The 15,547-nt window shown below is 41.6% G+C and overlaps 1 protein-coding gene across 2 annotated transcripts in view; it reads right to left on the minus strand.

The window, feature by feature from the left end:
• Positions 1 to 4,519: 4,519 nt before the first annotated feature.
• si:dkeyp-14d3.1 (transmembrane protein 132C) overlaps positions 4,520 to 15,547 on the minus strand; it is a 111,585-nt gene continuing 100,557 nt past the window's right edge. For both annotated transcript variants that reach the window (XM_068605243.1, XM_068605242.1), the window contains exons 6-9: positions 15,325 to 15,533; positions 10,791 to 11,064; positions 8,575 to 8,766; positions 4,520 to 6,231 (exon numbers count right to left, since the gene is read on the minus strand). In XM_068605243.1, the coding sequence (XP_068461344.1) occupies positions 5,062 to 6,231; positions 8,575 to 8,766; positions 10,791 to 11,064; positions 15,325 to 15,533 (1,845 nt within the window). In that variant the 3' untranslated portion in view covers positions 4,520 to 5,061. The remainder of the gene's footprint in view (positions 6,232 to 8,574; positions 8,767 to 10,790; positions 11,065 to 15,324; positions 15,534 to 15,547) is intronic.

The following is a 15,547-nucleotide window of genomic DNA, read 5'->3' on the forward strand; positions in this document are numbered from 1 at the left end:
ATTCATGATCTTCAGAGGATTAATTCTGAGGACTTGAAATTTAAGTTTCAACTTAATCTGGGAAATATCCCTATATCTGTTCGATGGACTGTGACTGTGGAACCTCATTGAAGACAAACATTCATGCTTCCCAGAGGATGCATCCTGATGATTTAGGAGACTCTCCGACTTGTCCTGAAGGGCCACAAAGTGGATGACATTTGTGCTTTGAGTGGACTGTCTCAACAGTTTTAGATTACCATGAAGTTGAGTACACACGTTCATGTCTACTTCAAGATGAAATACCTTTAAGTGCTATAATTAGGTCAAATTCTGTATGCAATACTTTGGTTTATTACAAAATCCCTACACAAAAAATCATCAGCCTCAAAAGATTAGAGTAGCTAAACTAACATGCCATTCATTCTACGAGTGGAAATATTAAGTGTAAAATCATGTTAAGATACTAAAAGTGAAATTATGATTCAGTCAGTGGCTTTAATCTACAGATATCTTTAGTTCTAGGTTGAAGTGTATCAACACATTGTGCGATTTGTGATATTGGGGTGTCTGACAAATCGAATTATATTGACAATTAGAAAAGAGGGAAGTTGGTGTATGTATCTCTATGCCTTTGACAGTCATGTAGCTGTATAACATAATCTACAAAATACTAAGTTGCTTTTAATTGTATTACTGAGTCTTACCTGTGTAAGGAGAAACCAACAGATGCTCCAGAAGATGTTCCTTCAGTAATTGGAGGATTAGGAAGTATCATCACATGTTAATTAAGATAAGCTAACGCAGACACAATATTTAAGAAAACGGCTAAGCAGACAAATTGCCAATCTCTAAGTACTAATCATCTGCATTTACACAGACCTAATTATCTTATCTGAGCTGTCTTGGGTGTCCTTTTCTGTGGAGAAAAAAACTACAGATGTCGAGCTTTTTCACAATCTCATGTTTCAGAAAGTGTGTTAATTTTGACACTTGAAAGACTGTTTTCTGTTGGACCGAGCACATCTGTGCGTTTAGGATGTTCATTCAAAAGATGAGCTGTGAAATAAGCACATCCCCATCTGAATTTTCGGCATCAACCTCAGTTATTATGTGTGGTTCAGACCATCTTATTGCCCAGAATGGGGCTTGACAAAACAGTACAGGTATCAAGATAATCTTTTCTCGGCCACACCGAGCTCATTTGAGCTTGCTGTATTTTGGTTGCCCTCTGACCTTCTATTGTTTTTCGGCAGATAGAAAAATGCCCTGACCTGTCACGTAAGGCTTATATGTCGCTCTCCTGTGCCCGGTGCTCTGCTACTGCTGGGCTGATATATCTAAATGACATGGTTGGTTACTCACCTCATGCTGCTTAAGGGCTTCGCTTGCTACTAGAGCTGTTTATTGCCTTTTGTTGGCAATTTTGAGTCATGGCTCATACGTTTTGCAGTCTATATGTTTATACCATTGTGTGTGGGATGATATTGTCAGAATCAGAAACTGATTGTTAAACGGTGTTGTGTGGATGCACCTTCATTCTCCAAAATGTATTGAGGGGATTTGGATGTAGGATTAAACTTACAAGAGATAGCCGGTGGTATTTTATGTTTTTTGGCTGTCAACGAATCCGAAAACATCAAAACTAACAAAGTCGGACAGGACCTATTACTCCCTACTGTTAACTATCATTGTTGTTCAAAAACTATTTTATAAACTGGTTTAATAACGTCTCAATGTTGTAAATCAAGAACACAAAATCTGTATTAGTCCTCAGCTAAAAATAGTCCCCAACAGCTCTGTTTGAGCAACATTTGCTAAAAATGAATAAGTAATAAAAATCCTAGCTGTTTTACGGCATCTTCAGCTGCCACTGACAGGGTAGTCAAAGTATTGAGCGGTAAGTCTTTGTGGCATTTGTTGGCAATTGGAATAATATCAGCCTTATCCTGTAAAGTTATGATTAGATTGAGGTCAAGACTGAGGTTAGAGGCTCGGCTCACTGTAGTCAGTTGAGAACCCTTTCATGTTACTCTGCGTCTGTGAACATTTGTATGTGTGCTCTGGTGTTTGTCTTTCTGCTGTGGTGCAATGATCAGGTGGGAGATTGTGTTTACAAGACACAGATTGGGCACAAGGGTGTTGTGTATGAACGCTGTTGTCTTTTGTTCCCTGCGGCTCCATCTGTAAAAGTTGGTTGGACTGGAATGTCGAGCTGACCTTGTCATTCCTCTGCGACTGCTTGTTTGTGCGTATTTAGTTGCTGTGAAACTACTGTGAACTGATTTTAAAATGAATTCACAGGAAGCAACATGAATCAAGCAGCGAATAATCATTTGGAAATTGCAAATACAGACCCGGCGCTTTAGGACCACAGGGAGCACTGCCAACCATTAGTGTGAGTTTGTTGGTCTCACATCATCAATTTAATTAAAAATCCATTTAAGATGGAGGCCTGGGGATGGCTTTTTCTTTTCCTTTTTAGAGAAGTCAAGATATCAAGGCCAGCGCAAATGAGTCTTGAGTTACAACGCTCAAAGAATGGAGGTGAATACAATCTTTACATCTCTTGTGCGGCATCTCAGCAGGTGTGTGTGTCGAAAGCCAAAGCCTCAAGGGGTTGGAGGCGGTAGGTCTTTAATGGGCTGCACTGTTATACCTGAAGACGCTGAAGCCACCAACGACGGTCACGGAAGGAGAGTCGCAGTGGTGTTTTAATTACACAGGGTCCTTCATCAATCATGCCCCTTGTGGCTGACAGTTAAATCCCTCCCAGACCTGCACAGGCTTCCCTCGCCCTTCACAGTCCACCAGCTGAGCACAGCAGCTACGGCCCCGGCGCACAGCACAAGCTGCACATGGACTCGCTTCAATCCCCTGCAGTCACTGATAGAACCACAGAGGCAGGAGAGAGCCGATCGCACCGCAGGAAAAAACAACAAAAAACAACTAGAACAGGACAGCAGAAACAGAGACAAAAAGAGTGAGTATAAAGAGTTTTTCCTCTGTGTTTGTGTATGTTTACACAAGACATTTTTATAACTTTACAGCTAATGTGAAATGTTTTCACTCTTCAGGTCAGTAGGAGCAAGCTCAAATCACCGGACATGCCTCTATGAAATGCCAGTGCCACGATTTGAGCTTGCCCTCTCTCCTTTAGGTTTCACACAGTTTGAATGAATAATATAAAGGATGAATTAGTGAGCTTTTAAGGGGCTCCAGGCAGATTGTTGTTTTACCTTCAGGCAGAGTCAGGCTTTTTACAGTCCTATGCTAAGCCAAGCTAATTTCCTGCTGGTTGTAGCTTCATATTTTACACAAATAAAAGAGGGTGATATAAATCTTCTATGAAAAGTAAACAGCATATAAACATATTTCCCTAAACGGCTCCTTAAGCTATACCAATACCTATGATGACTTGTTATCTATCTATTTAAAATCTATAGATTTGATGTTGTTGTGTTAATTCAGTGGCACAGCTGCCAGTGAATCAATAGCAAAGCCGCAGAAGTAGAAAAGAGAATCATTCGACAAGCTGCTTGAACTAATTAAATTAAAGTAGAAAAGCCTGTGAACTTTCATACAGGTGTCTGGAGGCGCTCCATTCAGTGCTGACATAACTCACCTAATCTAAATGGCATCCCATAATTACACTCACGGTAGTGTTACTATTATCTTGACTATCTCACCTCCCTTCTTCCAAGCTAATTTTGTGAGTGTTGCTGATTAACAATCTGATCCACACTGCAGCAACAGTTAACATAATGTGAACATTTCTCTGCTTGATGGAAAATAATAACACAAAAAACGCAATCAGCTAACACCACTGTGATGATAATAACATTCAGTGAGCAAAATGCAATTTTTCAGCCGACTGCCTTTGTTTAGGAAGTTTTTAAGAGATGATTATTATTCAAGCAATTATCTGAATACTTAAAGATCCATTTCCAAAAAGGAAACATTCCCCACCTTGCCTGTAATTATCCCTCTTCGTATCTCTGGTCTCCCAGAGAGATGGAAAGTACATTTCATCCCAGTTCGTCCATCAGCATGCTTTTCCTGGAGGCTATGGCACTAAGGTTAACAAGACCTCAACTGGAATTTTCTTCAAAGCTCAGTTAACTTTAAACCAGGGGGTTGCAGTAGGAAATGTCCAATTACCATGATGTCCAGGCATTTAGTTTAAACACTCCTTCATACATTGGCTGTCATGTTAGGGTGCTGGCATCTAATAGACAAGATGAGCGTATTAATGAGTGCTGCCTTCCTCCACCGACCAGCATTGCAGAGGAACAGATTGTGTTGTGGCTTGTGGGTAAACTGCATCTCATAAAATACTCTTCATATGAAGATGAAGTGTAATTGGCTCCTCTTCCTCAACCACATTCTTCTGCTGACCTTAGGGCTGAAAATTAAAAGGCCTAATGATGCTGTGATCAATAAAAGCTGATACACACTCTTGACATTGTTGTGTATTTCTTAAATGTTATGAAAAATACAATATACAGAGCAACAATACAATGCTGTGGAAACTGTTCTGTATATACTGTGTGTTAAGAGGATGATCATAAAATATTGGGCCTTTTTTTTCTTTTTTTTTACCATCAACATGCAGATATTTCTGTTTGCTTGCTTTGGCTTTTCCAGAACTCTTCCATAGAATAAGGATCTGGCGTAAATTAATATTCCAATGTTACAAAACTTTCAAAACCATTTAATGTGCACTCACATTCAGAACATCTATCTAGTCATGTTGGTGTTTGTTTTAAAATCTACATGTTTAATGAATATTACATAGTCCTGGGATCTAAACCCTGTAGTAATAAAATTATGATAAAAAGGTAATCAGCTGATAAACAAATGAAGAAAAAAAATAACACCTGGAATCCTAATTCATTGTTATTTTCTTCATTAGTGATCATCAGTCACTTGTGGAATCATGATAATGATTCCTCTTTAATTAAATGACCCTTTGGCAGTTTGGGGGTGATCCTCAAGTCAATTTCCGGGTTTGGTTTCTGTCCAGACCCACTTTCCTCTGAAAGGCATAAGGGTGAGTTTGTTACAAGTGCACACAGTACATTATGCCACCTCTTTTAAAGCGCTGTCATTTAACCTTTCCATGTAATTGCGCAACTCCTTGGATTCTCCCAGCTCCACATCCTGGCAAACCCACTTAATGTCCTGGCTGTGGCCTCCAGTCAGTGTGTTAACATTGGGGTAGCTACTGTCTGAGGGGATGGTGGTGAACGTGGTGAACTTGACTCGCTTCCTCTTGGTGGTGGGTGAGTCTCCCTTGCTATCCTTGACTATGCACCCAGTGTCTGCTGCCCGGTGCACTTGGCCCTGCACGTTCTTCTGGGCCGAGCTTCCATTCAGCAAGTGGCTGCCCTCTTCAAGGCCTCCGCTCGAGTCCATCATGGAGGTCTGTTCCTCCTGCTGCGGCGAGAGACTGATCTGGCTCTCCAGCAGCTCGGCCTCATTCCCCAACCATACCCAATCGTGGGCATGGTTCATGTTCTCCTGGCCCTCAATGGAGAGCTCCTTGTGGCGGTATTTCAGGGTATATGAAATGCAGTTGATAAGAAAGACCAGGATGGCAAGGCAGAAGACCCCCAGCAGGGCGTACATGCCGATCTCCAGGTCTGTGAGCCCACGAGCAGTCTGAATGAGGTCATCGTCCATATTGCGGCCGCGGGGCAGGTCCACTTGTGCAGGGAAGTCAGCAAAGTCAACAGGCATGTTCTGCCTACCATCATCTGAAAGTTTATCCCCATTGGGTCTGCGCATTATTGCGCTTCTCGTGGTGGTAGCTCTCTTTAACACGCCATCCTCCATGTCAGAGATGGAGCTGCCATAGTAGTGAGTGTCAGGGCCGGTCCTGTCCTGGGATGGGGAGAGCCTGCCTCTGTTCTCCATGTCGTCTCCATCTGGGCTGTAGTCGCTGCTCCCTCCCCTTGAGCTGTCACTATGACCAAACTTCACTCTGACGTTACAGTTCCCTGCTGCCAGGATGCTGCGGCGCTTGAACTTCTGACAGACCTCGCAAACCGTCATTTCCACCCTGACCAGCAGGCCTTGGCCCTCCGCTTCCGTCACGATGACAGGCCACTTCCACGAGGGGTTCCGCTGCACCGTTACTATTTCGTCATCTAGGGACGTGGCCGTCAGGATGAAGAAGTCGGCATTATACAGGTCGAGAGGAGCCACAGAGCCGTCGCTGAACTGCAGCCAAGCGCTGATCAAGGCCTCCTGTTACATCACACACACACAACAGCAACAACAACAACATGCAAAGAGAGCGAGAGAGAGAGAGAAAAGAGAGAAAATTGTCAGTGACACAGACAACATGCTGTTCCTTCATATTACAGAGGAATGGAAATGAAACAGATCAAATTGTTTTCAATGCATTAGTACTGCATTCATTTTGAAATTGCAAAGCCTCTTTGTTGGAGAGTTAGAATATCCACCAGTTGTTGTTCAGGTACCGTGTAATAGACCATTGCTTGTTGCTACTGGCGTCTACACTCAGGAGTACAGAAAACGGTAGAAATGAGACACAGTAATTATTTGTATATAGTTTTCCTTTTGTCACTGCACCACATGGGCTTACGATAAACACGGAGCGTTCTAGTTGTGGAAGACATTGCAAGACCAATGCAAGCTCACGAAGCAGGCATTTCTGATATCTCAGCAGCTATTCTTTCTAAACTAAAGGGGATAAAGATTAAAAGATAAGAGAAAAGATCAAACAGGAACATTAAATGGTTGAGGATTTGCCACACATAAACTTCTCAAGGCCCTCTCCGAATGCAATTTCACAATTTGCCTTTTAATGTTGCCAAAGGACAAATCCCCAAAGGCGCACAAGTAGATCCCCACAGTGGTCTGTCAACGCTTCCTAATTACTGACACTAGGGGACTTACAGTGCAGTGCTGCATGCTTATCTTCACAGTTTGCGCGTGGAGATAGCGGAGATAAATGGCCTTCTCGTCCTTCCTCGGAGGAAGATGAGGGGAGAGGAATATAAAGGAGTAGTCCAGAGAACTTGTGCGAGGGCTTGATGGGCAGATCAAAGAGGCCACAATGAGAGTAGCCAGGGCAAATGAGAAAGGGAAGCAAAATATGAAAGTTTGGGCTGTGAGTCACATTTCGGTACAGAAGCTGTGGTGTTGCTTTTGCATGCTCTGAGATTAAGCTGCCGTTTCTATTAGCTGCCCAAGGAAACACATTCTGTCACACTTTGGCTTTCAGGCCTTGAAGTTAAGAGGGTTAGGGACGGTGTAGAACAAACAAATGGACACGTTTTCACAAGCCCATGCACCCTTGCAGCTGTCTTTGATTGTAAAATTGCTCATTCAAGGACCCTGGTAGATTGAAATGAAATTTGGAAGTCTTTTGTTTGGAAAAGCACAATAATCAAGGCTTCCAAATTGGCATTTGTTTGTCTTCAGTAGATACACAGTAGAGTATAAAAGTATGTTTTTCATTAAATGTCTATCAAGAATCAATACAATTAATATTGGGAGATAATAGTTATTGGTGTAAGCAAATGAACTTTATTCTCTTTTTTAATCAGACCTGACAAAACTGTGTTTGCAAATAATTACTGGTCTTTTTTAAAAATCTATTAGATTATAGGCTTTGTATTCAATTGAGGTGGCTGGTGACAAGAGCTCTTATGCAAAGCTCAATTCACACTACATGTATGTTTCAAACTTCAACTCAGGTCCCTTACAGGGCTGCAACAATTATCTTTATTATGCATTATCCTGCTGATTAACTCCACAATTAATCAATTCATAGCTGGGTCAAAAAATGTCAGAAAATAAGGGAAAAAAATGCAGCCTAATGTGGAGGTGATGATCAAATAGCTTGTTCTATTAGGCCCACATCACATAACCTAGATTATTCAGTTTACTTTCAGATATAAGCATAAATATAAAAATAAAAGCATGACATTCATTGATGAATCTGGAACAAGCAAATGTGGGGATTTTTGCTTGAATTGTAACAAAAATATCAGAAGATTAAGATTTTCTCGATGGATTATTGATTGATCAACTCATTGTTGAAACTCTACATCAATATATTGTCATGATCCTCCACCTGGCACCTGCATTTTCTTGTTCACTGCCTTGTTTTGAGTGACAAGTATCTGGAGTGTTTTGATTTCCCCTCCCCTTCTCGCCCGCCCTGTCTCTCTCTCTCTCACTGCTCACCTGGCCATGATCTGCAACGTTCCTGCACGTCACCTGCAATCAACACACCTGTCTGCCAATCAAGCCAGGTGCTCTTCCCGACTGCAACCCTGCTCCCTCTCTACGGGGTTGTTGTGCCGTCCGCGGTCTGTCAACGCGCCTCGCGGCGAGCGCTTAACGATAGCTTGCCAGTTTGACATTCTGTCGTTTAGTTTGTTTGTTTGTCTGCCTGCTCTCAATGCGCTATCTTACACTTGCTCTCTCCTCTCCTCGATAACCTCAGCCAGCCTCCATCTCACCTTACTGTTAATAAAGAGACTTGTTTTCCACCTGTCCATTGCCGGTGTTTGGATTCAGCCTCACAATCTGTGATCTGTATTACAGTATCCTGACCTGTTTGGGGCTCTGTAGAATCTCCTGGGTGGTCGTGGTGGCCAGGATGGCTCTGTTGCTTCCTGAACTAAGCTGGAGGCTCATGGAGAGGCCCGTCACCAGCTGGACCCCGAGCTCTGTGATGGTCACTTTGTCATCCACGACTGTGATAGTCTTCTCGGCCAGGATGGAGTCTGACAGAGGAGACAACACCTAGGAGGTGCAAAGACATTAAAGAAAGAAAAGAGACAGAACATTATTACAACTGTGACATTGAAGGATTTTTTTTTAAGGAATGATGAATTAGATTTTGTTCCACAACATTTTCCTCAAGTGATTGTCAAAAAAATAACCTGTGACATTCTGGTATGATCAATTATTGCTGTCCCCACAATATTGAATCAACCTATTGTATACCCTGATCATGATCATTTTTCATTTCCTGCTCTAAACACCCGGGGCTGAGGAGCTCTTTCCCAAGAGAAATCAGTAACAGCAACTGTAGCTGAACACAGAAAAAGAGCACAACTTAGAGAAACCTCATCAACAGCAACTCCAAGCAGAAAAAAAGTCAACGCTGGTCACATCGCTTGACTGACAAGGGATTCCTGGCAGGTGGAATGCAAAAACATCCCATCAATAAGCGCTTAGCAGTGAAGATGTCACAGACATGAAAAAAGCGGATTACCACGAGTTATAGGTGATTTAAGAATACGTCTCCCCAAGTGTTTCATCTAACATAAAAAAGCTCACAAGCCCCTACGCAATATGCAAAACCTACTTTAAAAAAAGATATATTTTAGCTCTTTACTCAGACTGTGGAGATCAAACAACTGGACTTGGCTGCCATCCAACCCCAATACCTCCTGCAGGTAAGAATCCATTCCCTTTGATCAATACTAGCAATCCAGAGGAAAAGCACACTTTAACCCCAATTCGGAAACAGGAAGAATTTATGATGAATGGCATGTGTGCTGTGTGTGACAGTCTCCGAATGCACGTGAATGTCTCCCGGTACATCAGTCTGTGTGACGCGTGGCACAGGTAGTCACAGCTGTCAGACCTTCACGCTCATCGTGTTTTCTGCTCCGTGCTTGTTTTGTTAGCGTGTGGTTGTTTTCGCAGAGGTGGAGGAGACGCGTCTGCACAAAGATAGAGAGATGAGTCCTCGACGGCGGCAAGCAGAGCCCACTCACAGAGATGCCATTAGGAGGCTGATAATCATCCAGTTGGCCTGAAGAACAAGACAGGCCAAAGAGCTGAGGGGGAGGGCCCACTCACTGCTAAGAGCGCGCAGAAGACCGACAGACTGTGACACACCAGCAAGCACCTGTCAGCACTCGACAAAAGGAGGCACTTGTCAGACCACAGCGGCGTCCTTGGCTGCTGTTATTGTCCCTGGAATAAACCATATGTTCATACAATCTATTCTAACATTAATTTGTGCTGACATCACTCAAATGCATGAGGTGCTTTTTTAATATCATACTTCAAATAATTTGAACGTGGAATTTGGTGGCACTTTTTCTGTCATAACATTATTACTGTATTAGTTTAAAGCTATCAGAATCATATCAGATTCATATTGTATTACTAAATCAGACCTTTGTCAAGATCATTGACAGCCTCTTGTGACCTCTGCATTGCATTTTACATCATCAGATTTTGGGAGGAATATGTACTAGTTGTTTGTCCCTCTCTGAGCCATATATATATATATATATATATATATATATATATATATATATATATATATATATATATATATATAAATCATTAGCGATGCTGCAAGCATGAGACAAATGTTACCAACTCAGATCTTTTTGACTCGGCCTATTCACAAACCACTGAGTGGAAGAATAGTTCTGGGTTTATTACAACTTGGGCTTTTTTTTTTTATACTCGCCAAAGTGTGCGTGAAAAACTGCAGGAGGTTAAAAGTTTAACCAGGAAGTGGGTCTAAATACTGATAGATGTTTGCATGTGGAGTTTACATCGTAATAATACAGTTTGGCTGAACTGAGAATTTGTTGGCAAACTCTCTGATTGACTGTCATATCAACCTTCTTTTAAGCAATGTTGAAATGGGAATCAGCAATGGGATTTGATGAATACAATTGTATCATTAACAACTGAATGATGTCCAAATCTATCAAAAATAATTCCCGAACTGATACATTGGAATTACTATCAAACAATATAACATGAACTCCTTTAAAAGTTAAAACATGGCCCACCTGGATTGTTGTCATCCCCATGTCCAGTCCCACCAGTATCCTCCTGTCCAGTAGCTGTGCAATCTGCGGGTCTTCTACTTTCAGGAAGTCCCACACCAGCTCTGTGATGTCCACCTGCCAATCAGTGCCCAGCATGAAGCTGGTTTGGCCTCGAGGATCAGCTGACTCGGCTACAAAATGGGTTAGGACTCTGACCATGGCGTGTTGGTACTGAAGAGTGCAGCTTCGCCCTCTTCTGTCTTCCTCTTCGTCATCCTCGCTGTCCCGTGTGGACCTTGAAAAAAAATACAATAAAACAATGAAGTGCGAACGAATAGGAACTTTTTTTTATCGATAGCAATGTTTTAATAATTGTCGCACATGTGCATAGTGTATTTGTTAAGTAAATACTAGTTCTGCATTGATGTGTGGTCTATGGTATGACACACGCACACACGCACACACACACACACACACACACACACACACACAGGTTTACCCGACACAGATGAAGTAACGATGTAATGTTGTTGATGAAGCCACTAAGGGAGGGTCATTTTTCTTTGTGAGTCTCTCCTTCACGATGCCGTAGCACCTGGTTCGGGTTGCGAATGTGCACACACCTCCTTAGTGCTTTATTTAATAGCCTCCCTCATTGTCCTGTTGCCAGGAAATCTAATTTTATTACTTTAGGCCACAAATCAGCCAACAGGGCTCAGCTTTTTCTCACCAGGAAAAATGCTTTGAGTGTGACAAACTGGGTTTAAATGGTTACAATACAGCTGCAATATCATTAGATTTAGCTCATAACTGTTTTATTTTATTTTGCTTGAGCAAGCAACAGATGAAGCACACTAAGATGTTGAGAAAGCAATGTTTGAATGGTTGATCTGGGAGAATAATTGCTGCTCCAGCTCTTCAGTTTTACACTGGGGCACAGTTAGGACAATTTCCAACAGGAAAAGTGCTCTGTCAACAAAACTGCTAATTATATACTGCACGTAGACTTATTTCTCTTTCACACACAAACACACTCGCAAAGGTCCATCATGATAGAGTGGAGGAGAAAATAACATAATCTCTTAAAGAGTTTTTCTTGGGATTATCCGCTCTGCTTGTCTCTTTTCCGTTTGAATCCCCTGAGAAATCTGACTGCACGTGAAGCGGAGGGAATAAAGATGTTAGCTGCACGCTCCAGAGAAAAGCCAGTGAGATTTGGAGTTGAGGGCTTAAAACCGATTTCACATGCAACTGAATGACAGCCATTCACTGAGTAAATTATTCTACTCTGGATATTGTTGAATCACTAACATGAACCCTTTAGATTCAGGATTAACCAGAACAACTAGTGATCCAGCCAAGCGACAACATCTCAGAGATGTGCCTTCACAATTTCACTGTTATGTTCAAATACAAAATACAATACAAAATTAAAGCCAACAAATTATTTCACTATTTGTTCGATATTGTTGACTTGAAAACATCATATCAGATTTATCTTTAACATCAAATATTTATGACTGAATGAGCAAACATTGTAATTAATATAAAACAAGAGTTTAATATGAAAATTATGCAGATAAAATGCTAATTTGATGCGTAGGAGTGTGGTTTGGTCAGATTGAATTAAAGACTTTAATGTCTATATATTTCGGTGACAGGAAATAAGAAAATTCCTCTACATGAATATGGACAGAGTTAAATTCATTGTAGTTTTTTCTTTTTTTAAACTCCATGAAGTGGAAATGTAGGGTGTTATCAGCCTTTCACTGAACCAGAGTAGGATGCATTTCTGTTGATTTGTTCGTACTGTATGTTAGTCTTTTGCAGAGAATTGAACATGTTTCCAAACTGTGTTTTTTAAAAAGTTTCATTTCAGGCACAGTTTTAGAAACGCCTGTAACACTAGATTAACATAGCAGATCTGTCGTGCCTAAGCAGGCCTGACACATTGAATGCATATTCATGAGACGCTAACTCCTCCGCCTATGATTTTTATGTCACTTTCCACACAAAAGTGGAACACTGCATTAGATTTCCAGGCAGGAGTCCTTCTGGTCAATAATAGTTTTAGTTTTGCCAAACTGTGAAGCTTCACAAAGCTTCAAAGATCCACAAAGAACTACCTTCTGCACCACATGTAGCACCTCAGATGCCAACTGACCAACACAGACTTTGATGCCTCAATTTGTAACATTAATTTGATGTTGATTTCTCTCTTTTTCAATTTCTCTTCCCTTTAACATATTCCTGTTCACGACTGACTATCCACTCATTTACATATTATATGCAAAGGAGAAAACCATCTGCCGAGGATTTCAGTCACCACCTTCCAATTATTCCAATGGCAGTAATTGAAAGTTTCTCACCGCTGACTGCTTTAGTTAAATCCTTTTGAATTGTATTGTGAGTGTTTAGAGCGTAAACAGAATTTGTTATTTGACATTCACAGATGATGAGTTGACAAATGGCACTGGTGTTCCAGGCATCTGTACCCACATATTGACTGAATCCGGGTTTAAACAGTGTATATGTAAGGGGGATGTAATGGTTTCAGGAGTAAACAACATGATAGTGAAGTCGGATCGTTTTAGCTCAGGTATATGAATCTGATATGCCTGTGTTTGTGTTGCCACCTCAGAATCTAATCTAAGGTTAATCTAATAAACAAATCACACTCAGTGCTGAGAACAACCTGCTTCACAAAGCAATCTTTCTTTCCGCTTCATTCACTTTCAAGCCCCGTTGTGACTTCAGAGGAGATGCTGCATATTAATTTGTGTGTGTCATGCTTTCTTTTTCTTGTGCCCCGTGGATCTATATTTGTTTTGGCATTTCATTGCATATTATTTTTGATACAACATGATGAAGGTCATTTAGACAGAAGAAGGCAGGACTGCTTCAATATACACAGATCCATTAAGCTCCATCTGACGCTTGATTTTCTTTTTTTAATAATTTTCTTATTTTGAATCTTGTACGGGATTCACGTACAAGTTTGTTTTACAGTAGAACAAGAGCCCTGTGTATGCACTTTAAAACAAAGGGTAATTGCAAGATATTTTAGTTAACATAATAAAATAAGAAGGAAAAGGAATCACAATATACACATCTTAAGAGATGTGTAAAAGGAGTGGTACTTGCCTGAGTGCTACGCCTACACTCAGGTTTGCTGTCTGCGGAGACTTATCTTGTCCCTGTTTTGACACGGCTTAGGGAGGGAAGAGGTGAGCCATACAGGCAGTGCCAGTCAAAAGTACTTTTTGTGACTATCCAACATGCAGGCCTGATATCTTTTTTTTCCATTTCTCTCTCTCAAGCCTGGCTGATAAAGGTCCCGCCACTTGTTGTTGTTGTTCTGTGACTCATTGTTCATTGTGGGCTTATGGACAGTGGAGCAGTGCCCATTCTCACCAACAGGCATAGTGCCACTTTGCTAGGTCACACCTTTTATCCCCTGATAAACAAAGACGGGTGGAAGACACAGAGAAACAAAGCTCTCTGCTGCCCGTCAACAAAGACAACACAACTCAGTTGTCTCTGCTGATAAAGGCGTACCACAGCACACAGGTGGGAAAGCTACATCCCTGACAAGCCACGGCATTAGTTGAATGCTGTACCTATGTCACTCAAAATAAGAGGGGATCAGGGATAATTAGAGCGGCCACACTGGTGCATGGGATGACTCCAAGACCAAACTCAACACTTTTCTAGAGGTAATTACTGCAGGTAGGTTGATAGCTGCTCCATCAATTAATGGATTCCAACAGTTGCAGAGAAGCACGGCACAGCGGTTTTGGCAGAGGTGCTGCCAGTGATGAGGCACCCGAAGGAAAGGTCTGACCTCAAGGCAGCTCTAATAATGTTCTTTTTTACTGACTAAGAGGCCAAACGGCAGGCAACCTGAAGCCAGTCGTAATGACAAGCTGTATTGCACAGGTCAGCCATTTTGTTATCAGCCAAGAACTGTCAGCAAGATCAAAGTCAGGAAGTGGTGTTCAGTCACACGTCTCATCATTATCTTATCTTGGGCTGCCACGATTGGAATCAAATACATCACCTGGATTAAAGGCCATTCGTTACCCTCTGAAAAGAAGCTTGTGCTGCTGCAAAGGAGGCTCTAATTGGGGGCATTTCTGTAATACCAACAAGAAAATCTAGAAGTGATATTGGTGGAGAATGAAAAAAATAGTATGACCTTGATGCTGTTGCACTCATTAATTGGAAATTGTGCCTGAATTACACTGCACAGATGATGACACAAACATATTGAAGTAAGAAAATGAGCCCTTGGCAGAATGTTGAATTGTCACGCAAAAAGAACAAACGTAAAGTAAAGACTGAGTCAATTTATAGTGTGTCCTATTAGCTGAACATACTTGGCAATACCTTTCAATGCTCTCTATTTCTCTGCTTTAATCTCATCCTGACAAACCACAAAGATACCTGAATAAGCTACTATTTCATCATTGAGTACGCTAAAGGGGAACACTGTAGATTAAAAACGTTGGTGAATAAGTTGCTCTGTAACTGTCAGAAGCATGCAGCACCGTACCTCTGACTGGTGGCCATGATGGGCACCCTCCACCCTTTGATCTGGCTCAGCTCTGTGTCAGACACCTCAATCTGGAGGGGCAGTCGAGGGATCCACACGTTGAGCTCCAGCTGAGCACTCAGGTATCCATAGGTGAAGTTCACCATCATCTTCACCTTGCCCTTCATCTCCTTTCCATTCACGAAAACATAGTCGCACCTGTCTGACACCTGCGTGAGAGGAG

Source organism: Clinocottus analis, unplaced genomic scaffold (genome assembly GCF_023055335.1).
Source record: "Clinocottus analis isolate CAN_PGR_092001 unplaced genomic scaffold, fCliAna1.0.p SCAF_7, whole genome shotgun sequence".
NCBI classification, from domain to species: domain Eukaryota; kingdom Metazoa; phylum Chordata; class Actinopteri; order Perciformes; family Cottidae; genus Clinocottus; species Clinocottus analis.